At 51.9% G+C, this 25442-nt stretch overlaps 1 protein-coding gene across 2 annotated transcripts in view; it reads right to left on the minus strand.

Moving 5' to 3' along the window:
• RAB11FIP5 (RAB11 family interacting protein 5) overlaps positions 1-25442 on the minus strand; it is a 96188-nt gene that overhangs the window by 11991 nt on the left and 58755 nt on the right. The window contains exon 4 of one of the 2 annotated variants that reach the window (XM_074992209.1): positions 7122-9833. The exons of the other annotated variant lie outside the window; for it this stretch is intronic. Within the exon in view, the coding sequence (XP_074848310.1) occupies positions 7122-9833 (2712 nt within the window). The remainder of the gene's footprint in view (positions 1-7121; positions 9834-25442) is intronic. 2 annotated transcript variants of the gene reach the window in all.

Raw genomic sequence — 25442 nt, forward strand, 5'->3', positions numbered from 1 at the left:
AGATAGATAGGTGGTCACTCGTTGCTGCGTATGATCTTTCCATGGGAGCAGGTGACAGGGGATTTAACCATTAGAACAACTTACTTCAGGAGGCAGTGGGTTCTCCACCAGGTGGTGTCTACATCAAGACATTAAAATCAATTGCAGAGACTCAATTCTAGCTATAGCAATTGTGTACCTTGAATGAACTTATCTACAATCGACTTACCTGGCCGTTCTCACAGAGGGAGGGTCAATGGGAGAAACTCTCCCGAGACCTCCCTTACTCATCACGATATTGAGTACAGGGGTCGACTGCCGAGCCCAGGTAGTTTGATTTGGCGTGTCCCTACTCGGCATCTAAAAGTGAACCCCAGAAGATCAACCCAAACCAGGTCTGTCTGCCACAAAGTGAAGACGTACCCTGGGTGTTTTTCTCAAGGACACCTGCTAGATCAGACAGTAGACATGGACTTGATGCAGAAAGCACGGGCTTGAGCTTCTCTGGCTTGTGTGGCGTAAGCCGGACTAGTGATCATAATGGTCCCTTCTGGCCTTAAAACCCAAATATCTTCCCAAGGTGGCAGATGCCATATTGATGGTAAGAGGCATTTGTTAGACTAGAAACAGAGAAAGAGCATGGTCTCATGGTTACAGCACAAGATGCATCAGCAGTCTCCAGGTCTAATCCTAGCTCTGTCTATCGATTTATCATGCCATTTCAGACAAGCCTCTCAGCCACTTTGTTCCTCAGTTTCCCTAAAACTGTTAGGACAAGAAGCAATGGGCTTATATTGCAGCAAGGGAGGTTTAGGTGGGAGATGAAGAAAAACTTCCTGTCAGAGCAGTTAAATACTGGAATAAATGGCCTGGGGAGATTGTGGAATTTCCATCTCTGGAGGTATTTAAGAACAGGTTTGACAAACATCTATCAGGGCGGATTTAGGCAGTGCTTGGTCCTGCCGAGAGGGCTGGGGGCTAGACTCGATGACCTCTTGAGGTCGCTTCCAGATCTAGTGTTCTACAATTCTGACTTACCTCACAGCCTTATCATGAAATTTACAATATAGTTGATAAGAAACCGGAGGTTCCTGAGGTCAGTTTTCGTGACCTTCACAGCAGTTTGAGATTAACTGTAACAGAACAATGGCCAAGCCCACAACCTCCACTACACTTTCTCCTACTTTCATCTCTTGAGCAGGGCTTCCTGTGCCAGGTACCTCGTCAGATAAGATTTCCTGCTGGGAAGGAACAGCTCTCAGTTAGACACCTCGGCAATGAAATCAAAGGAATTTCTAGACAATTACTCGCATATCCAGGCGTTTTAAACACAGCTATTTACAATCCAGAGCCTGAGAACAGACTTGGGAGCAGGAACTATGAAGTCTAATGGTTTCCCTATGTGGTGTTACTGTTAGACTGGAACAGGCTTATCAGATGTCACGTGCCAGGGACGTGGCGAATACCTCATGTGATTGATCACTACAACTCTCCTTACAAGCTGTTTTCCAGATGGTTAACATGGTTCCCACAGCGCTGCCAGCTCCAGGGACAGAACTACAGTTGCAGCACTATAGCAGTGACTGTGTTTTTCACTCTGTATTTCTTCATTTGCAGAAGCTTAGCCACTTTCCATGACCTGGTGGCGTACGGGGCAGTGCTGGGTAAGCTAAATGCTGCATTAACAAAGTTTTGGAGCAATTAATCTGGACTATTTTAAATACTCAGATCTAGTGACACCATACAGTGGTGTCACCAATTAAGCTCCTCAGCAGCATTATTCTTCCACTCCAAGGAGCCAATAGATCATGGTTTCCCAAAGTGGGGGGGTGAAGAAATTTGGGTGGGGGGGATCAACCTAGCCCCCCCCCATCGTTCCCTCCACCTGAAGAAAGAGCTGGACTTGGCTTCCAGCTCTCAGCCCCTGCTATTTTACGTGGTTGACCTGGCGCAGCCGGTATAAAAAGCAGGCAGCTGGCAAAGACCCAAGTGGAGCTGGCTGCCTTCTGCAAATGAAAGTGTGTGTGGGTTGGCGGGGGGCAGGAGGAGGAGGACGATGGGGTTAGATGGAGGGCAAGGATGGGGTTCGGGTGGGTGGCTCACAGGGCTTGGGCAGCTGGCCCTGGCAACACGGGGAGCTTGGGTGGCCAGCCCTGGTAGAGCAGGGAAACTGACCAGCTGGGGCTGCACCAGGCAACCACAAGGGGCCAAGAAAAATCATTTGTGCTCGTTTTTAATTTTAAATAACATTTTTATATCCAGCTTTTGTTTTTACTTCAAATAACTAATTGAATTTTTTGTTAAAGGGGGGTTGGATGATGGTAAACGAGAGGTGGGGGGCATGAGGGTTTCTCAAAAACCAAAAGGAGGGTCATGATGCCAACAAGTTTCGGACCCACTACTATAGATCTAGAGAAGTGGTTGTTCCCCTCTATTCAGCACCGGTGAGGCCACATCTGGAATAGTGAATCCAGTTTTGGGCCCCCCCCAGTATAAAATGATGTGGATGTGTTGGAGCAGGTTCAGCAGAGGGCAACAAAAATTATTAAGGGCCTGCAGCATGTGACCTATGAGGAGAGGCTGAGAGATTTGGGCTTGTTTAGTTTACAGAAGAGAAGACTGAGGGGTGATTCAATAGCAGCCTTCAACTTCCTGGAGTGGAGCTCTAAAGAGGGCGAGAAACTGTTCAGTGGTGTCAGATGGCAGAACAAGGAGTAATGGTCTGAAGTTGAAGGGGGAGAGGTGTAGGTTAGATATTAGGGAAAAACTACTTCACCAGGAGGGTGGTGAAGCACTGGAATGTGTTGCCCAGAGAGGTGGTGGATTCTCCATCCCTCAAGGTTTTTAAGTCCTGGCTTGGATGGCTTAGTGGGGGTTGATCCTGCTTGAAGCAGGGGGCTGGACTAGATGACCTCCTGAGGTCCCTTCCAGCCCTAGGATTCTATGATTCTATACATCCAAGGTGTTGTGAGAAATGCTGCTCCCTGTGGAAGCTTCTGAACAGTGAGTGCAGTTGACCTGACATGGGAGAAGCCGTTTTCTGTCTCAGTTCCACTAGCAATGGGAGCGTAATATTAGCTGTAGAGCTTGAGACTTAGGGCACAAACTTTTAGGCAAATTCATATAAACTTCAAATGCACAGGCAATCTGATCAGTAACTGAAGGAAGACGGCCTTAAGCTGCTGCTGGAAATGAAATCCAGGTTGGGCCATTTTTGACTAGAAGTCAGACCTAGATTGATATGCAACTTACTATCGTGAGATGGTCTCCAAGCAAGAGTTACTGGGTGCAATTCTATGTCCTGCTTAGACAACAACGTTTTTAAAATCTCTGACCCTATGTGAAACCATCCCACAGTGTTCTGGGCAGATGATCTCCTGTGCTGTCTTGGTCTTCCTTGCATGAATTGTCCTGGAAGCAGTTTTCGGAAATACCGAAGGCCTTATTCCCCCACTTCACTGGCTGTCCACCTGTCTGGTTTCGATCCATTCCTGCTTGTGGACATGGAACATCTGAGTAGTGACTAGAAGCTGAAAGCTCTGCCATTGCTGCTGTGCACCAGTACCTCCTGCACATGGCAGGCCAAACAGCTGGAATCACCATCAATACAGGAAAGCCCTTCAGTGAGGAAGGGGAAGGTGCAGGAGTCCTGCTCCCAGCAGTTAGAGGACAGACAAGTGGAAGGTACTCAGGAAGTCTACAGAAGATGGCCTGGTCTCTAGTCCCTCTTCCTGCACGTGCGTGTGCCACAGCATAATAGTTCCACGCATACTTAACTCTGCATCTCACCAAAGTCAAGCTGCTCTGAACAATGGAGTTCCTCCGGGAGCAGGGGGTGGGGGGGAATATTTTCCTACTCAGGCTACTTCCATGGTGGGGGATGTGAGCAATGGTTACATGTCCGGAGTAGCTTCCCTGTGCCCCTTTTTCCACAGAGGGGGGCAGCTTGTAGACCCAGTCTAGTACATCCACTGCCCCAGTTCCAAGTCCTTGTACAGAAGCCTTCTCCAGTGTGCAAACTCACTTGCCTTGGCCTGCCTCGTCCTAACCACACTGGTGTTACAAGAGACTTCCTGGGAGGCGGGACGTTGATGAACCTGGCCTCAGAGAGGTGAGCTGCCTCTGCTCATCTCAGTGGAGCCTTCTTCAGACCTCAATTCACCCTTCCAAGCTGGCGAGTCTCCAGGAGGAATCCAAAAACCCACAGGAAGCTCGGATCACCATCTCACCCCTCCTGCCTGCTCTGCACCTTCCCACTCTCCTGGCTCCGACACAGGAGAGCTGGATAATCTGAAGTTACAGACTTACCCAAACGTGTGCCTTTGATTCCTGCAGACACTACTCCAGCTGTGACTGGCTGAGATCCACTCTGCCTATCCACGGGGCAGGACGCAAGTCGCCACGCTGCCCAAGAGCGGAAAACTGGCAACAAGTTCTCTTTCCGCCAGAGCCAGCCCTTCCTCTGATTCCCTCCCCAACCAGCCTTCCCTGGAACTGCTTCCCCGAGTCCCTAGCCTGACGCTTCTCTATCTGGAGGCGTCACTCACCTCCCAAACAAATCTTTAGCTCCTGCTCTAGATTGGAAGCTCCTCCATTCTGTCCCCTTCTACAGCATGGATCAACTGGGCAGCTCAAAAAAACAGAGCTCTGAATGAGTGATGCCTCACAAAAGCCCCACAAGGCAAGCAACCCATTTTACAGATGGAGAAACTGAAGCACCTGGAGGTTAAGTGACTTGCCCATGTTAATCTAGCAGTAGTGTTGAGAACAGAAGTCAGATCTCCTGGATCCCTGTCCTAGGCCTCAACCACAAACACATCCTTCTTCCCACAGAGATGACCGGCCTTGGACTGTAGATAGTCAGTTTGACAACTAACCAACTGGTGCCTGTTTCACAGTGTGATGGGATGACACGTTGCCCGTTATCTCACATTATAGATGGGGCAGTCATAGCTCAGTGGTCTGAGCATTGGTCTGCTAAAGCCAGGGTTGCAAATTCAATCCTTGCAGGGGGTATTTAGGGATCTGGGGCAAATACATCCTAGGAAGGAACAATCAGTTACACACACAGAATTGGAAGCAACTGCCTAGGAAGGAGTATGGCAGAAAGGGATCTAGGGGTTATAGTGGACCACAAGCTAAATATGATGCTGTTGCAACAAAAGCAAACATCATTCTGGGAGGCATTAACAGATGTGTTGTGAACAAGACACAGGAAGTCATTCTTCTGCTCTGCTCTACTCTACACTGGTTAGGCCCAGTAGTTGGAGTATTGTGCCCAGTTCTGGGCACCGCAGTTCAAGAAAGATGTGGAGAAATTGGAAAGGATCCAGCAAAGAGCAACAAGAATGATCACAGGTCCAGAGAACATGACCTATGAAGAGAGGCTGAAAGAATTGGGCTTGTCAAGTTTGGAAAAAATAAGATTAAGTGGGGGGACAAGATAGCAGTTTTCAGGGGCCTAAAAGGGTTTCATAAGGAGGGAGAAAACTTGTTCTTCTTGGCCTCTGAGGATAGAATAAGCAGCAATGGGCTTAAACTGCAGCAAGGGAGGTTTAGGGTGGACACTAGGAAAAAGTTCCTAACTGTCAGGGTGGTCAAACACTGGACTAAACTGCCTAGGGAGGTTGTGGAATCTCCATCTCTGAAGATATTTAAGACCAGGTTCGATAAATGTCTATCGGGGATGGTCTAGACAGTACTTGGTCCTGCCATGAGGGCAGGGGGCTGGACTCGATGACCTCTCAAGGTCCCTTCCAGCCCTAGCGTTCTATGATCCTCTTTGGATGGGCAGGACACAGCTCCTGCTACGAAGGACAGTCACACCTACCTATACACAATGATTTTTTTTACCTGCAGGTTTTCTGCCCGGTTACCTGTTAGAGGATGGATAATTCAATTAAAGACAGCATGATCCAAGGCTCTGGCCATCACTGAGCCATTAGATAATGAAAATAATGGACTGATCCTGAGGTCATTTAGCGTGAAGTCAAGGAGAGTTTTGCATGTTAAAGAACTAAAGCACAGGGCCTACGAGGGAAATCTTCTGTATCTCATCAGGAGCTGGAAAAAGATTCACCAGATGCGGAAATCACTACCAGCCTCTTACAACTAGGCTTCCCAGGTGTAGCAGAAGCAAGATGATCAATCATGGCTCAAAACACCTCTGAGATGGCTCCTCACAGGTCCCCCTAAAAATCAATAGGCTCCTTCAATCTGGAAGCAGAATTTTGTCCTTGACATGCTATGGGAACAGATCTGTCTGTACCCATCTTCTCCCAGCCAGGGAGCACAAAGCTGCACCAGGGAAAGAGGTTCAGACACAGATTACAACTCCACTTCCAGGATCTCCCTCAGTTTCTACAAAACCCTGAACACTGGTCAGGTCTAGACCCTCTTCCACATATCCCACAACCCCAAATATTTCAGGGCAAAGTTCTGTTCACCTGTCTACCACCAGGGTTCCTCAGAGGTGGCTCGTCTCAGCTGCAGTTATGCTTAGCTATGGAAAGAAGAGAGTTAGTACCCAAGGGGCACTATTTAAAAAAAAAAAAAAAAAAACCCAAAAGCTGAATGGAAGTGGAAACAGCTGCCAACATGCCAGGAAGCCTTTCACAAGAGCATTAATGGGCAGAAGTTTGGGGGCTCCCCCTTGCCAGACACACATAAGGAGGCACGCATGTTGAAAAAGCAATGCATGTGGGGCCATGGGAAAGTTCATGGTGTGCCGACATTAACACAACATGCCATTCTACAGGGGGGCTGATTTTGAACCAGGGCAAATGTTGGGAACATTTGCATCCCTGAGTCTGAGCCAGCATGAGACAGCCAAGGAGATTCCCGATTTTGGTCCAAGAGAGCTGAGGACTTTAGCCAATCCAGTGAAATACACAGGGGCCTACAGGGTTTCACCTGATAACAGGATTAACACGTTTCACTTAGTAAGCAAGGACGGATCTGGGGGATGGAGTGGGAAAGCAGCGGCAAGCTGAGGCAGTTTCCTTTGCTGTATGAATTACTTGGCAACTTTGGCCAACGGATACACTATCTGCAGGCGTTACCCAGAGGCCCAATAGCCAGGGAGAGAAAGGGAGCTGTTTTCCCTCTGGGACACACCCTTTGCCTCCCCCAGCAGTGCTCACCTGCTTGTCTGGTGGAAAGAGGGCTTCTCAGCTGGCTGTGTCTCCTTGGGCAAAACCGTGAGCGTTGAGGCTTGCGTGCCACTGGTCTGCAGCAAAGGGCAGGAGGACTGGGCTGCTGCCTGGCTGGTCACTGCAGGCACCCCACCAGTTGTAGGGCACACGATAGGGGAAGGGAAATCGAACTGCCTGGGGTTAGTCGTGGCCACAAGGGAAGGTGTGGAGAAGGCCAAGGGCTGGCTGCCATGCAAGAAAGGAGGCTCAACTACTTGGTCCCCGGGGAGGATAGCGGGCTGGAGGCCATCTGGAGCAGCTTCCTCATGAAGGTCTCTGAAGTTTAAGCCTCCCTGTGCAGGCATTTTGGGCGGCGTGGCTGGAACTGGGAGCCTGTCTGGTGGCTTTTCCACAAAGGGGTTGTTTGGGGAAGAGGGGCTGACTCTGGGGGCGAAAGGGTTGCCCAGGGGCAAAAGGTCATCCTGCTCCCTCTTCTCCCCACCAGCTGGCCTCCAAAAGTCAGCCTTTTTGAAGTCCATCACTTGATCAGCTGACCAGCTAAGCCGCTGGCTCAGCAATGGCTCAGTCCCGTCAGCCAAAGAGCCGCCTTGCTCTGACGCCCAGGCTGAACTCCCTAACGCTTCTGGGGTCTGAGATGCCCCTTCAGCTGGGTGGGCTGGTGCTTTGCTAGGACGTCCCTGGTTATCTCCCTGCTCCGAGATAGGCCTTGGTTCTGAGGGATGCTCTCGCAGAGCTAACTCTTCAAGCTGGCTAGCCGGGCCGGAGCGTGGGTGGTGTGTAACTGGCTGCTGCTCCTCCAGAGCCGTGCAGAACAGTGCCGACTGGCTGGACTCTGGGTCCCTGGGAGTATCAAGCTTTGAGGGAACCAGCTGCTCAGGGAGTACTTTGTTTGTCTCCGGGAAGGCTGGTGCTGTCTCCGACAAGCCCCACTCGGCGCCATCGGTCTGCCCAGCAGGGCGTTGCTCGGTGAGCTGTTGTGACGGGACAGCCTTAATTAGAGGAGGAGAGAAGCCTGGCTTTATGACTCTCCATTTGTTTGCATCGTCTTCAGCATCTGATGGGCCTAATCTGTCTAGTGAGAATTTCGAAGGGCAAGTCTCAAACCGCTCAGCCCCGGCCTTCTCATTTAACTCCAGCAGGTTTTCCCCAGAAGAGGTGTCCCGTTTTGTGAACTCATTAGCACTTGCCTTCAAATTAGTCACCCAGTCCTCGGTGGCGGATTCAGCGTCTTCGGCGACCGAAGGGACGTGCCACGCTTTTGCTTCAATTATCGCTGCTCCCAACACATGTGGATTGGGAGCCCCTGAGGAAACATTCTCTCTGCTTACAAGGGTATATTGCGGCTGAATTGCCACTTTCAAGCCCTCCTTGTTTTCACACTCATAGCCATTGCCTGGCTGGCTCATCTGTGTATCCAAACTGGCCTCATCATCTTCCTCTCTGAAATCCCAGGGCGTGAACCAACTCGGTGGCTTTGGCGGTGGTGCGCCCAAGGTTGTCTCCAAGCCAGCTGCCGGGCTGCTCTCCGACCGTGCAAGAGAGGGGACATGTCTCTCGTGAAAGTCAGAACCTAGTTTCACACCGGCTTCATCCACCTCAAGTAACGCACTAGGGTGAAGCTCACCTGCTGGCAGCGTTACATCAATATTCCCCTCTGCGTTAGTAGAATCTCCACCATCACCCACGTCTAACAGAGTTCGAGACTTGTCCACTGCTTCTGCTTCTGACAGCAACGGTGGTTGGGCAACCTGATTCCCAGGGAGAGCCTCACTGAGCTTCTCTAAGCCTACACCACTTTTGGTCAACCGGCAGGAGGCATTCAGAGGTCCGCTTTGCTCTTCGAAGAGGCTCTTGTCTAAAGACTGACGTCTGCACACACTCTCCTCAGCCTCCTCACGTTCCTTCTCAGCTGTGCTTTGGTCACTCTCCAATAGACCACCAATTGTTTCTGTGGCTGTGGTGGTCCACTCATCTTCCCCTGCACTCGTGGGCTCCTCCTCGTTACAGGCAACGTTTGGTTGTTCTAGGTGCACAGTTTCTCTGTCCCATTGCACGTGGGCAGTAGTTTGAGTCATCAGTACCGCTACAGCCTCCTCCTTCCCTGAAACCCCCACTGCTGACCAGGCTGGCCAAGCTGGAGAGGTGCTAGTTCTCTCTCTCTCCAACAGAGAGCTTAAAGACAAACGATCCAATTCACGATCTTCTCTCACTGTCTCTTCCTCCGCTATCCTTAATAAGGGGGTCTCCATTCCTTTTGGGATAGTAACACCTGTCCAGGACTCTGGTCTTAGTGAGACTTCCTCAGCTGCTTGTAGTACAGCCTTAGCTATCTCAGTCCTGTTTTCCTGAACCAGCTCAGCTGGGCTGCCTGTTGGACTTGGCTCAACAACGGAAGCCGTGCTCTCCAGAACTACAGAAGCCGAACAGCTTTTCTCTTGAATTTCTGGCTTGAGTCTACTCGTTGCAAAGGCATCAAAGGTGTCATCCCATTCAAAGACTAGAGGAGTGGCACGGGTCTGTTCTCGAGGAGGGCGGAGTCCTTGGGATGTGGGAGGGACCTCTGGCGTAGGGGTGCCAGCGCTTTGGGTCATAGAATCCTGTTGTGGTTTGGCAAGTCTTACGGAGGCAGAGGGACTGTAATCCTCAGAGGAATAAAGGTGCCCACCGACCTCTTTGGTAGCATGTGGCCCAGACTGGAAACTAGAGAAAAAGTGAGCAGGGGAAGGAGAGTTTAGTACCCGGTCAGCCAGGAGGTCCTCAAAGAAGGGGTTGCTGTGCAGGGAGTGGAGGAACGGGTTGGCAGGGGACAGGCATCCAAACCGGCTGTCTTCAGTAGCAGTAAAAAGGTTAGTGCTTAGCATGCGAGCAGGATGGACTAGCCCCGCAGGAGGACACTGGACAGGGGAGCAAGGGGGAAAGTGAGAAGGTGCATCTGAGCTGGTTTCTACCTTAGGAGACACTTCCAGGCTGTGGAGGGAAGACAAAATAGCCCTCCTGGTTAATACCGTGACAATGCTTAGACAGACACACCCCCACCTCACCGCCCCCCTCAGCCCCCCCCGTACACCCATGATAAAAGCAAGGCAGCGCTGCGGTGATCACGCGTTCCTTCTTGTGAAGCAGAGCAATGAGGAGGCCAAACGCACGGGGAGCACATGCGCTGGGATAAAGGCAAAGGAAACCCCAGTCTCAAGGCAGCTCTCGTGCACCCTCCTCCCCAGCGCCTTTATGATGTGCGGAATTCCTCGAGCGCCGAACGGAAGGGCGAGGGGTAACGAATGGCTCGGAGGAGCACGGAACTGGAGGGGAGGCCTGATTCAGCTTCCGTGGCCCAAACTCCCAGCAGGGAGATTGAGAACCTGGAACTAGAGGCCAGTTTTCTACCATGCGAGTCGTCCCTTCTCAGAGGTGCGCTCCGACCCAGCTCCGGAGGGCTCCTGGAGTGAGTAAGACTTGCTTACGGGAGTCAGGGTTGCAAGCCCAAGCTCCAAGTGACTTACTCCAGCCTCTGTCTTCGCCCTCCCACAGAACCCCCCCGGACGCTGACCTCAGCGCAGGAACTGCAATTATAGCTGGGGAGAAAACAAACGAAGAGCAGGAGGCAGCATGTGACCGGGGCACTGGGCTGGGAGTCAGGAGACCCGGATTGTGTTCCTACCTCTGCCACTGGCTGCCCGTGTGATCTCTGGGCAAGACACTCCCATTCCATGCCCCCGCATTCCAAGGCTCCCTCGTCCCACTCATCAGGGAGTCACGGGGCTCCTGGCACCACTGACGAAAAAGTCACTAATCCTCCTCCCCCGTGTGGCTGTATCAATGGAGATGCAGATCGTTCCCCACTTTCACAATGAGCCAGGGACTCTCCTCGATGGAGTGTTGCCAGCTCAGCTCAAACCATTTCACAACCCTTGAGTGGAACTGCTCCCAGACCTGGGCAGTAGGTCAGTAAGATTATCCGTGGGTCCCAGATGAGGAGGGCTCAGACAGAGAATTTACTTAGATTTGCACAGCGGAGGGAAGCCTCCTGGCCACACCAGTGACTCATTTCCAGCCCATACGCCTACCACAAGGCAATGTTTCCCCGCAGACCCTTTCCTCTGAGGCTCAGCACATGGGGTATAGCTAAACCCCCTTGCCCCGTAATCCCTACAGAGGCCAGGGCTTTGAGGGCGCATTTATCCCAAGAGCCTCCCCCATTACAGGAAGGATGCAGATGCACTGGAGAGAGTCCAGCGGAGGGCAACACAAACGATGAGGCGGCTGGAGCACATGACCTAAGAGTTGAGGCTGAGAGATTTGGGCTTATTTAGTCTACAGAAGAGAAGAGCGAAGGGGGATTTGAGAACAGTCTTCAACTTCCTGAAGAGAAGATCGGTCCAAAGAGGATGGAGAAAGGCTGTTCTCTGGTGACAGATGACACAACAAGGACCAATGGCCTGAAGTTACAGAGGGAGGTCTAGGTTGGCCATTAGGAAAAAATATTTCACCAGGAGGGTGGGGAAGCACTGGAATGTGATACCTAGAGAGGAGGTGGAATCTCCATCCATAGAGGTTCTTAAGTTCTGCCTTGACAAGGCCCTGCTTGGGATGATTTAGCCGGGATTGGTCCTACTTGGAGCAGGGGGTTGGACTTTACCTCCCTCAGGTCTCCTCCAACCCTGTGATTCTGTGTGATCCCACTTTCCTTCCTACTGCACACCACACTCATGTCCTGCAACCGTCTTCAGTTTGCATGGTCTCAGGAGCAGGGGCTGTTTCGGCAGACCTGGGCCCTGTTTCCTGCACCCACCTTGGAGTGTTATATTCTCCTCGGAGCCCTCATGGGGAGCAAACAGCATCACTAATAGCTGGGGCAGAGAATGCACGTAGACACCTGCTCTGCTTTCAGCCGCCAGCCCTGTTAGTGAGAGGGGACCACAAATGCTGGGCCTGTGGCGAGGCCAGCACTTCCCAGAGCGCCCCCTGCTTGCTGTAGCACCTCTGAGACAAAGAGCTCACCAAGGAGGAGCTGCTTTGAGACCCACTTCCTCCTTCCCCTCCTGAACGCCTGAGGCAGCAGAACTCTGTGTTCCGCCACCTTTTCTCCTGCGGCCGCCATTTTTAAAAGGTGGCTGGGCAGCTCTGAGCCACATGTGGCTCTTTAAGCAGCCACCTGCAGCTTCTGCCACTGCCACCGCTCTGCCTCCAGGTCCCTGCCTGCCCATGAAAGAGCAGGGCTCAATTTAATTAGTTTAATGGCCGCCTGGCCGTGGGGGTGGTAAGGCTGCAGCAGGTTGGGGCCACGGGGAGGGTTGGGGGGTTAAAGCCTGGCTGTGGCTGGGGCCGTTGGGTGTGGGGGGGAGTGGGGTTTAAGGCTGCAGTGGGTTGGGGCCGTGGGAGGTCGGCAGAAGTCGGTGTTCTGGCACCGTTTTCCCTAGAAGAAAAGCACTGCTCTATGCTGCGGCCAAATTTGGGGTATTGGTTCAGGGTCAGCTGCTAGCACAGATCGCCAGCCTAGAACAAATCGTCCTGGTTTGGATGGCAGAGTTCTGCTATGGGAAGGATTCGCATGGCACCTCTGCACGTTATTCTGTGTAAGACAATGGAACCACATCAGAGAGCCATTTCACTGAATTATTTGGCAGCCTGTCAGTGGCACTTGGTGCTGGAATATGCAAGGGCCGAACAGGTTTATGCACACAACACCTCTGTGCAGGAGGGAAGCACCAGCCCTGCTTTACAGACAGGAAGCTCAGACAAATGACTCCATCCCCTCTGCCTGGCACCTTGCACTGCCGTTCACAGGAAACATACGAACGCCACCCGGAGGTGAGTAGAGAATTCAGATTTGGGACCATTTTACTGCCACTTAGTGCAGAGTGGGTCGTGAGATGTCAGTCAACATGAGGTATAATCTAGCTGGGGAAAAACTGGGACATTGAGGAGATCCCACAAGGCTGGAAACATGGCTACTAATCAAGCTTCCAAAGAAAGACAACCGGAAGGAATGCAGGAACTGGAGGGATATCACGTTATTGTCTATTCCAGGAAAAGTGTTCAGCAGGATTCTCTTGGAGACAAGAAAGACAGAAATTGATAGACAGCTCAGGGAAGAACAGACTGAATTCCAAAGCAAGAGATCTTGTACTGACCAAATAACTCTCCGAGTGCTCACAGAACAGTCGCTTGAGTGGCACTCCCTGCTATACATAACCTCCATAGACTTCGAAAAAGCCTTTTAGAGCATTGATGGGGACACTTTGTGGAAGCTGCTGCAACACCGAGGCAACTCTTCCAAAATCATTAACCTGCTCTGTTCAATGTATGAACATGCCAAGTTGTTTGCAATGGTGTCTTGACAAATCTTTCAGCGCACTCCCAGGAGTGCGACAAGGGTGCCTATTGTCACCTTTACTGGTTTTGATCACAATGGATTGGATTATGAACAGGACAACAGATGGCCGTCAACGAGGCATTCAGTGGACGCTTTCAAACCGCTAGAGGACACTGATTTTGCTGATGGTGTTGCCCTCCTTTCACACCGACACGAAAGCATGGAAGAAAAGGTCACAACACGAGACAAAACTGCCTCAGTGACTGAACTGAGCATGAACAAAAGAAAGACCAAGACAATGGAGGATCAACCAGTCCACCAAACGCCACCACCACACTGAGAGGGGATGACCTGGAAGATGCAGAGCTGTTCACCGACTTGGGGAGTATTATGGGCAGAGACGGAGGAACGGACAAGGATATCAATGTCAGGACAGGGAAAGCAGCAGCTGCATTTAAGACTCTTCTTCCCATATGGTGTTCACAAATGATATCTGTGAAGACAAAACGGCAGATTTTCAACACAAATGTGCACAGTGCGCTCTTGTATGGATTCGAGACCTGGTGTACTAAAAAAAGTCTTCAACTCACAAACTACAGACACTCAAACAGATGCCTGAGGTATATCAAATGGCTAAACGTGGTCACAAATGAGGAGCTTAGAACAGAGCAGGACGAGAACCAAATGACATTGAAATCAAGAGAAGAAAGTGGGGATGGCCAGGCCACGCTCTCAGAAAACCATCATCCAGCACAGTCCGTCAGGCTCTCACATGGAACCCGCGAGGAAAACGTAAAAGAGGAAGACCTCGGGCAACATGGAGAAGGTCTGCTGAGACTGAAGGACAATATCTGGGGCACTCCTGGAGCCAGCTAGAAGTTTTGTCCCGAGACAGAGTGAAGTGGAGGAGACTTGTAGATGACCAGTGCTCCACATGGAGTACAAGTGCTTAAGTCAAGCCCAGAGCAAGGGATTGCTCACAGAACCAAGTGTGGGGAAGCCCAGGCACCTCCCACAGAAGTCTGTGGAAAGGCCAGAGAGAAAACCCAGCTCTCTGGAGTCCTAGAGCCACAACCTGAACCGCATATCCACCCACTGCTCTACTTTAGTCAGCACACAGAGCCACCATCATGTTTGTCTAATCACCTCCAGCACAGCAGTGGCTGTCTCCAATCCACATTTGCTCAGGGAGCAGTAAAGCACATCTGGATTTTGCTCCTGACCCTCTAGCTCTCCATGGCTAGATACACTGACCCGGGGTATGCTGAACTCCGCCTCCAACGCCAGCTCGTGTGTTTTTTGGCTACCTTTAGACCAAGCAAAGCAAGGCCCTATGCTCCCCTGAACGGGCATTTCTGTCCGTACATCTGTAATGCAACAGCTTCACCGTGCAGCATCCGAGCAAATTGGGTTTCATCGGAGAACGTTCAAGGGAGCGCCTGGCAGAACCTGCTATTTCAGTGGAAATGACAAGAGCTTAAAATTAACCCTTTGGCGATGCTGGTAGAGGAGGCGCCCTACCATCTTGTTGCTATCTACCCTTCATAGGCAGCAGGTTGCTAGAGACTTTTACAGTCCACTGCTTACAGAGGCAGAACTGTAGAGCTAGTTCAGCCCCTTATCCCCACTCCAGTGGCTCCAGAACAATCCCCTTTCCCAACATCCCAATGCAGCTGTCCTCCCGTTCCAGCTGTCCTTCGGGGATCTTGGCCACACACTCCAGCCAGGACGTCCAGGTCAGGCCTCTCACATTCTGACCAGGCTCATCTCCTCACTCCAGCCACCACTCAACTCTGCATAGGTGTACACTTGCATTTAAAAAGCTGAACAAAGCACAAAGCTTGGCCCAAATGAGCAGTGAAGTGTGCAACCCACTGCCCTTAGCTACAAAAGCCTGCAAACCCCTCCCTGTGCTTGTCAGAACTATATTTCTCCTGGAAGAACAGGAGTTACTGGAAGCATAACTATATAACCCTTCCCAGTGGCTGGCAGATTCTCCTGATCATCCCCCTCACCTGGTCACCTTCTGCTCGGGTACACCTGACTCCAGAGCCAATGCCAAAATCCCTCCCACCCTGAAACTGAGGCCATGACCTCTCCCCAGCCCCCGGGGAATCCTTCCAGCTCTCGCTGACATGGCTCTAAAGGGATCCATTCCAGAACAGTATTTCTAGCTGTGGCCTATGAGGCTTGGGGGTGGGGGGGGGGTGTTTAAAAGAAAAAAAAAACATGCAGAGGCATTTTCAACAGATTTAGGAATACTGAAACGCCACATTTCTGCAGGCTCTGGGACCAAGTGTATGACCCCTGAGATGCACGCAGATGCCCCGGCATTCCAAGAGGGTTACACAAGCACACTATTCTGGAGCGCACACATCCATCACAGCATCTGACCAGCAGGAGTCATTGTCACCTCTGCTGGAGATCCTCCAGTCCAAGGTCCAAGCTTTTCAGAATCGGTCACGGTCTTGTGCAAGCCCCCAGAAAACAGAGTTCCTGCTTATTTTATGTCTCTGAAATAAAGAAACTTTACACTAGAGGGAGCACGTGCTCTGCATTGTCTCAATGGAAAGCAAACGCCCCCTTGAAGAAAAAAAAAAAGAAGAAAAGAAAAAAAAACTTTGCTGTATTATTGCTGAGGTCAAGGAGCAGTCCTGAAAATGCAAGTGATTTGTGATGCATTAGGATCACACCCCACACCCACCAGCTCAGAAGAGCCTGGTACCCAGTGTTCTCATTCCCCGGGGAAGGCTCTGACTTCTCTGGCACCGTTCCTCTGCTGCATAGCATTTACAGTGCTCTATAATTCTCTCCACTGTGCGTACGTCTGGAGGAGTTTAGCTGACTTGATCTCGGTTTCACTCAGCTCTCCTACATCCATTCCAGTTCTCTCCCTTGCTGGCAGAAAGCCCCATGTTTCCCTTCCATGTTGGAGAAGTACCCCTGGCTGTGAATTTGAGTATGTCCCCTATATAACAGGGCTCTGGGTAATCTAGAGGTCTAATCAAAGAGCTGGGAGCTAGGAACTCCCAAGCTCTAACCCTTGCTAGGATACCAGCAATTCCTTTGATCCTCAAAAAAATACATGCAGTCCTTTAGCACCTTAAAGACCAACACATTTATTAGGTGGTACAGGACTACTTGTTTTTTTGTGAAGCTACCGACCGACCAACACGGCTACCCCCTGAGAATCCCGTTTGTGTCACGCAGTAGCCAGTCTGTGCCCCATGTGTACGACGGGGATATACTTGCCCACTCCACAGGGCAGCCGAGGGTTGTAACTGAATGTTTGTAGAGATTCTGAAGATCAGAAGGCTGTAAGTATGCAGTGGGAGATGCTGCCTGGGGGGGATCTCCTTCATGTGAAGCTCTGGATACTGAAAAGGAGAAGTGACTCCCTTCAAGAGCTACACACCTCTACCCCCATGTCCTGTCCCCATTAGGTGGATGGTCCTCCCCGGTGAGCACTTCCCTCGCCTGCCTCCCTTGCTGCACAGCTGCATGAAAATGACAGGATTCTGCACAGCAGGGCTTCCCCCTGCCAGCTCTGGAAGCAGCAGTGAAAGTGACGTGTGGTGTTCATTTCACTCTGGAGCAGCAGGCCAGGCAGGGCAGCTGGCCGCAGGCTCAGGGAGGTTATGCTCCATAAGGGTCCAAGTTAGCTCATGTTTCAATAAAATAGCTCACAACCAAAAGGGTTAATTTTTTTTTTCTTCAAATGCTGCATTGTGCTTGTCTCCTTTGCTTGCTAGAAGATATTTGTTTCTCCTCCTCCTCCTCTGAGAAAAGCAGGTGTTTTCAAACCCTGACATCAACATCACATTAACACTGCCATCTTGCACTTCAAGCACATTCCATCTGGGCAGGATTGGTGCACGCTGTATTTTTATCCCACTGCTACAAGTGGACAAAGGTGCCTAGAACCCAGGAGTCCTGACCATCAGCTCTTTCTACAACGTCCACTCGCAGCCCCACATCCTTAAAAATGAGAAGGGAAGAGCTGGATCCATCTTCCTGAAACCCTGCTCAGTTCCTGCTCTTGACAGCGGGGGGGAAAAAAAAAAAAAAAAAGTTTGTATGATGACCACCCCCATTGCCACTGGAATCAAAACAGGCACTCTCCCCCCCCCGCCCCCCCGAGTGTAGGGTGAGGAAAGGGCAGGCATTTGCCAGAGAATCTAAGAACCTGAAACTACTTTTACAACCTCTGTGGTGAAGAGATTCTTGTTCAATCTATCATTTTCTACTCGTTTGAATTTAAAGACACCCCCCCCCCCCGCACACATACCAAAACCACCCACAATTCTGTCACATGAGCAAGAAAGGACATCTTCCCTTTCAACGGACATTTCGTTTCCATGCCAGCCCTCCCAGAGCAGTAAGTGAAACAGCCAGACCAAAAGACCTTTGAAAGCCTCAGAACTGTACGGAGCTCAAATCCTTTCACAGTAACTGGCAGCGTCTCAATAAAGCCGTGCTACCCCCCGAGAGCTGTTCTCACAAAACTAGTCAGAGCACTTCAGTTCCAAGAGCTCCAAGCTATTGCCAAAGTTAGTGGATCTCGCACGCTTTCCACCCCCAGATTTATCTCACCTGTAGAACTGAGATAATGAGGCACAGAGAGGGCAAGTGCCTAGTCATGCAACCCATCTATAGCCAAGTTGGGTAAAGAACCCAGGAGACTCATCCCTAGATCTCATCCCTGAGCAAACAGTCTCATCCTCACAGAGGCACCTTAATGTAGTCTAGATGGTGCTTGGTCCTGCCAAGTGTGCACGGGACTGGACTTGTCAACCTCTTGAGGTTCCTTCCAATTCTAATTCCGTGTCACTCGGAGCAAGCAGACACTTTTACCTCCACTTCCCCACAATATTCCCAGCAATTCAGCTTGGGAGTGGAACAGAGAGGGGAAGGTACACCAGCTTCCTAGAAATCTGGTTGCTGGTTGTGTTCTCTTTATGATGCTCCCCAGGAACCCAAGGTGTTTCTCTGAGACCCAACCATTCGCCAGTGCAGTCCTCTCTAAAGTTACTGCTCCTGGGGAGCAGGGGAGGGATAAAGGCCAATTAAAACAGTTTCCCACCACATGTTTAATCATACACACGTCATACCTTATTATGTACACCCCCGATAGTGGGCTCTCCCGCATGCAAATTCTCCATCCTTTCTACTGGAAAGCAATATATCTTGATAGGGATGGGGCCTAGGGAACGTACCTGGCTGGTCAAGGGGGCAACCTGGAAAACCATCCACTATGCACCGTAGAGCTGACCCCTGCCCAGCAGACGGAGACCAAGGAGGTGCTGCATTCGCATCAACAGCTGTTCTCTGACAGACCTGGACGCACTGACCTAGCTGTCCACCGAATAGAGACAGGCACCCATGCCCCTATCAAGTGCGTGCCCTTCAGAGTCACAGGGAAGACGGCTCAGGACATAGAGCAGGAGGTTGAAGACATGCTGGCTCTGGGGGTGATCCAACCCTCATCCAGCCCCGGGCCTCTCCCATGGTGTTAGTCCCTAAAAAAGATGGGTCTGTTCAGTTTTGTGTGGACTATCGCAAGCTTAACGCCATCACTGTATCGGACGCCTACCCCATGCCCAGGCCTGATGACCTTTTAGACAAGCTGGGGGGAGCCCATTACCTCACCACCATAGACCTCACCAAGGGGTACTGGCAAGTGCCATTAGATGAAGATGCCCAGCTCAAGTCAGCTTTCATCACCCCTGTGGGGCTCTACGAGTTCCTGGTCCTGCCCTTTGGCCTCAAGGGGGCACCCGCTACCTTCCAGCGTCTGGTGGACCAGCTACTGAAAGGGATGGAGAGCTTTGCCCTGGCGTACATGGACGACGTTTGCATCTTCAGCCAGACGTGGGAGGACCATGTGTCCCAAGTCAAGCAGGTGCTGGACCGACTCCAGAAGGCTGGACTGACTATCAAGGCAGGGAAGTGCAAGGTGGGAATGGCTGAGGTGACCTACCTGGGCCACAAGGTGGGCAGCGGCTGCTTAAAGCCAGAGCCAGCTAAAGTGGAGGCTGTCAGAGATTGGCCCACACCCAGACTAAGAAACAGGTCCAGGCCTTCATTGGGATGGCGGGGTACTACCGGAGGTTTGTGCCCCACTTTAGCTCCATCGCAGCCCCCCTCACGGAGCTATGTAAAAAGGGAAAGCCTGACAAGGTGGTCTGGACCGAGCAGTGCCAAGAGGCCCTCTGCGCGCTGAAGGAGGCTCTGGACAGGGCCCCAGTGCTGGCAAATCCAGACTTCAACAAACCCTTCCTGGTGTTCACCGATGCCTCAGACGTGGGGCTGGGGGAGGTGCTAATGCAGGTGAATGACAAAGGGGAGAAACACCCCATCGTGTACCTGAGTAAGAAGCTGCTGCCCCGGGAGCAGCACTACGCAGCCATAGAGAAGGAATGTCTGGCCATGGTGCGGGCGCTGGGGAAGCTGCAGCCGTACCTGTTTGGACGGCGTTTCACCGGGTACACCGATCACTCACCCCTGACCTGGCTGCATCACATGAAAGGGGCCAACGCCAAGCTCCTGCAGTGGAGTCTGCTCCTGCAGGACTACGACATGGAGGTGGTCCAGGTGAAGGGGAACAAAAACACCATAGCCGATGCCCTGTCACGCAGGGAGGGCCCCGAACTTCCCCAGGTCACTGGCTGAGTGACCCCGCTCAGTTCGGTCTGGAAGGGGGGAGAGATGTGATGGAGTGGGGGGAGTGCATGTGAGAGTCAGGCTGGATGTCTGAGGCAAGCAGCAGCTCCCAGTGGCTAAGGATGACCCTGGGGCTACAACTGGCAGGTAACACCTCTGCCCTGAACAAAGAGGAGGGAGGAGCCGAGCTGGGTTTTGAATCGGGGGCGGCAGTTAGGAAGCTGGGGAAAGAGGAGCTGGAAGGCAGCCAGCCTGAGGAGGGGGAAAGCTACACCCCAGAGGGGCACCCCTCGGGGTCTTCTCCCCAGGACGGGTTGGAAGGACTGTCTCTGGCTGCTGTACTGTCGCTTCTGTGAGAAACTGGGCATCTGTTGCCTAATAAACCTTCTGTTGTACCTGCTGAGTGAGAGTCAATCCTGCCAGCAGACGGGGTGCAGTGCAGGGGGACCCCTGAACCCCATCACAGGCGTTCGTATGTTTCCTGTGAACGGCAGTGCAAGGTGCCAGGCAGAGGGGATGGAGTCATTTGTCTGAGCTTCCTGTCTGTAAAGCAGGGCTGGTGCTTCCCTCCTGCACAGAGGTGTTGTGCGTATAAACCTGTTCGGCCCTTGCATATTCCAGCACCAAGTGCCACTGACAGGCTGCTAAATAATTCAGTGAAATGGCTCTCTGATGTGGTGCCATTGTCTTACAAAGACTAACACGCAGAGGTGCCATGCGAATCCTTCCCATAGCAGAACTCTGCCTTCCAAACCAGGACGATTTGTTCTAGGCTGGCGATCTGTGCTAGCAGCTGACCCTGAACCAATAACCCCAAATTTGGCCGCAGCATAGAGCAGTGCTTTTCTTCTAGGGAAAACGGTGCCAGAACACCGACTTCCGCCGACCTCCCACGGCCCCAACCCACTGCAGCCTTAAACCCCACTCCCCCCCAAACCCAACGGCGCCAGCCACAGCCAGGCTTTAACCCCCCAACCCTCCCCGTGGCCCCAACCTGCTGCAGCTTTAACACCCCCACGGCCAGGCGGCCGTTAAACCAATTAAATTGAGCCCTGCTCTTTCATGGGCAGGCAAGGAGCTGGAGGCAGAGCGGTGGCAGTGGCAGAAGCTGCAGGTGGCTGCTTAAAGAGTCACATGTGGCTCAGAGCTGCCCAGCCACCTTTTAAAAATGGCGGCCGCAGGAGAAAAGGTGGCGGAACACAGAGTTCTGCTGCCTCAGGCGTTCAGGAGGGGAAGGAGGAAGTGGGTCTCAAAGCAGCACCTCCTTGGTGAGCTCTTTGTCTTAGAGGTGCTACTGCAAACAGAGGGGGCTCTGGGAAGTGCTGGCCTCGCCACAGGCCCAGCATTTGTGGTCCCCTCTCACTAACAGGGCTGGCGGCTGAAAGCAGAGCAGGTGGCTACGTGCATTCTCTGCCCCAGCTATTAGTGATGCTGTTCGCTCCCCACAAGGGCATTAAAGGAGAATACAACGCCCTGCTTAACTATGGGAGCCACGAACCTGACCAGCATTGGTGCTAATCAGTTTCTCAGCTCCCTCAGACACAGGGGTAGTGGGAGCCAGGCCGTCGCCTGGTCCCCAACTCCATTCCACTCGCTGGAAGCAGGAAAGTGAGAAGGGCTGTTGCCATCGTCAGTTTCTTGGCTCCCCCCGAGTTGCGTGGGAAATTTGACTTACATGGGAGTCTACTGTACTTGAGTAAAAGTGCAGTTTCGGGGGGCAGGGTACTTAAGTACAAGTCATTGGTGTTCCTCTGAACAACTTGAGTAAAAGTACACCACCAACACAAGCACGCGTGCGCACGCACACGTCACATCTAGACTGTACTCAAGTATCCAGAAATTAAAGCAGCAGCACTTTTACTCACGTAACTTTTGGGGTACCGTTTCTACCTCTGGGAGAAAGTCAGCACGTTTTCAGTCAGTCTTCAGTGATTTGTATGCGTGTTTTTGTCCGTAAGTAGCTTTTAAGCGAGGCGTAACTTGGTGGTAGGCAAAACAAATCTGACTCCGCAAAGGGTACTGTAATCTGGAGAGGCTGAAGGGCATTCACATTAAAACATCAGGACCAACCCCGCCCTTGCTTTAAGGTACGATAAGAGGAAGCTCCAAAGCAAACGTGGTGGTCCTAGTGCTTACCGTACAGGAGAAGTTCTTTAACAGACAGACAGACACACTCACAAACTCCCCCAAACACAGAGCAGATGTTCATGGTAGGTACATAAAGCAACCCTGAGTGCCCCATCTTGAGCATCGGATGATTGGATTCTCCCCCACCGTTCCCAGGGTGCTCTTCAGAGTTCAGCGAGCAGCACTGGGCTCACCAAGCACTCACCATGCAGGGATTGCAACCTGCTTCACAAAAGGCAAGTAAATCTGTATCAGGAGGGAGATAATACGGGGTGCATCTGGAAAGCCAAGGCACTCAGAAGTTGAGGCACAAGTTCCAGCCATGACAGAAACAAAGGTCAGGCGTTTGCCTCAAACAGCAGAGGAAAAATCCCTCCCTTCGCTGCTGCATTGCAGCCTCCGAGAGAGAGCAGAGGCAGGAGCTGTAGACGTCCACAGAGCCAGGCCAAGGCTTCTGAGGCCACTGGGACCAGCAACATACTTACAGGGCAGTACCCTGGACTCTGAGCAGTGCTACAGAGCTGCAGACAAGGGAAAAGGTCAGTAACCCGGGCGGGGATTAGAGGACAGGTAGGTCACTTGATTGCCTTCTCTGGAAGGCATCTGAGCACAGGCCACATGTCTGATCACCTCGATTTCTGCCTTCCCAATGAGCATCCGGACACCCCCCTTCCCTGCAGGAATAGAAGAGTCAGAGCTCTAAGGGCCCTGTGGTTAAGGGTTTCTAAGTGGGGCTGGGAGGAAGAGAGAAGCCAAGTAATAGGAGTGAAGCACACGTCAGTTTCAGAGCTCCCGCAACCCAGCGGACAACCCGCGAGCTTCCGCCCTTTTCCCAGGAGAGGGATGAACATTAAGGAATCGGGGGCGGGGTGTTTTTAAGTACGGATGTTTGAAACGAATCAGCCCCACAAGGAAGGGCAGGGAGCTGGTCCAGGCAGCGCACGGTTCCCACCACGTATCACACCGACTCACGGCACAGCTAGTCTGATACGAGGAGCCCTGTGGAGGCCGAGCCCACCCCACCCTCAGCAGTGAGTCCCCAGATGCAAACAGGGCCTTGGGAGCTGTTCCACAGACGACAGCAAAGAACGGCCCACCAGCCATTTGGAGCTCAGGGGCTGGTGCCGAGACAGGAGGGAAAGGGAAGGGAATGAGGCCTGGCAGTGACTCTGGCAACACTCTGAGCTCTGTTCTCACATGGGTGAGCTGGAGTTCTCAGCCCCCTCCACAGGCCCAGACATCTTCCTTCTCTCCCAGCTGAAGGGACTATGCTGGGCCTGGCCAGACCCCGAAGGAAAGGTCCAAACATATCCTGCCAAGCCCCCAGGGGCTCTCGCCTGCAGTGGGAGCCTCCTCTGTTCTGGGACAACTGGGTGCCGATGGTCAAAGAGGATGGGGCCAGCTGGCCTAAGCCCTTCCTAGCCCAGCTGGGGAACGGAAGCCCAGCAGGACACTGGAATCAGCCGTGGACAGGCAGATTTATTGCTCACCCCGAAATTTCCGAGGACGTGGGTTCTGCAGCGTCTCACTTGAACCTCTGCTACGGACTCCAGCCAGGCCTCTGGGCAAGTCACGTTGGTCCAGATGGAAAGGAGCAACCGCTGTCCCTGGCCTCTGTTTGTCAGAGGAATTGCTCAGCAACTACCTGGTCTGTTCACTCCCTCTGGGGCAGCTGGCATTGGCCACAGTCGGCAGACAGGACACTAGGCTAGGTGGACTTTTGGTCTGACCCAAGGCAGCCATTCTTACGATCTCCAGTGCCTGATGAGCTATCCCCGAGGGCCTGAATCTCCAAGGGGCTGAGGCCAATGGGAGCGCCAGGTGATCGGCATGTCTCACGCCAGGCCCCAGCTGTCTCACATGGGCACCCAAACCAGGGGCAGCCCCACCACCTAGGGGCTGTTTGTGAAAATCTGGCTATGTCCCACAACTGTGAAGTGGGAGGGGCCCCAATTTACAGCACCTCCTAGGGAGGTTGTAACACAATTACCCTGCTGCTTTAATTATCTGCCACAGCACCATCTCCAGAGCTGGCACAGTGGCAGGTTTTGCTTAAGCAGGGGTGGACTGTGTAGTGACACAGTCCCATGGCTCAGTAAAACAACGGGGGCCTGATTCTCTGCTACCCTGCCAGGCACAATGTCGCTTACGTCTGGGTCAAGTTCAATGCAAGGCGGATGCAAACTGTTACCTGGCAACCCTCGCCAGAGGCAGCACCTACACCCAACTTGCTCAGATGTAAATGGCTACAGAAGGTGCCTACAAGGCTGAATCCAGCTCCAGCCAGGTTAAACACCTTGCTACGTCCTTGATGGTCAGCTTAGGCCAGAAAGGCCAGAGCTGGCAGAAGCCATGTGCAATAGACTTCTACTTGCACAGAGCTGGTATCAGAAACTAGTCAATACATCCGGGCGCTCAAACTAACTGACATTATTGTAGTTAGAGGTTTTTAAAGCCCTTTGGAAGATGTCGAATGTTGTGCTTTAAACAACCTTGCTGCATTGTTAGTGGGTTGAGTGTGTTTCTATATTTGCAATTTGCCCCAATAATCCTCTTTAACCACACTTTTACTACAGGTGGAACCTCTCTAATCTAGAATGCTCTTGGCCAGCAACCTCCGTAATCCGGCATGATTTAAGTTAGCCAGACGACCACTTGTCATGAGTGCAGCCAAGTTTCCTGCGGTCCCATAAAGTTTGTTTTCAGCCACCAGTCCTGGCTCTTGGTGTTCTGTGCAGTTATCGTCTTTAATTTGCCCTTAAATGGCTTCTAAAACCCCAGTAAGCAGTGGAAGTGTTAGTAATGTACTAGAAAATATTGACCTCCCATTGTCCAGCAAATTCTCTCATCCAGCACCAGTCAGGTCCCAAGCGTGCTGGATGAGAGAGGTTCAACCTATATTTAATTGGCCATTAGTTAGTTAAATATACTCATTTGATCATTCTGACCCAGGACTTTTCAACATGGGGGCCGCAGACTATGTCAGATTTCCAAAGGGGTTCACGCCTCCATTTGACCTTTTTAGGGGTCTGCAAGTATAAAAAAGTACTGTTCTAAGCCAGGAGGATCATGGAAAAGAGGGTGAATATGTCTCAGGCCTGGCAAGCAGGGTGTAGTAACTGGAGCGTTTCCCCTATTGTTTTTGTGGTAAGCCAAAAGCCTCCAGCCACGGTGCCAATCGGAGTTCCACTTCTAAACTGCCCATC

The sequence above is a fragment of the Carettochelys insculpta genome, chromosome 4 (genome assembly GCF_033958435.1).
Source record: "Carettochelys insculpta isolate YL-2023 chromosome 4, ASM3395843v1, whole genome shotgun sequence".
Taxonomy (NCBI): Eukaryota; Metazoa; Chordata; order Testudines; family Carettochelyidae; genus Carettochelys; species Carettochelys insculpta.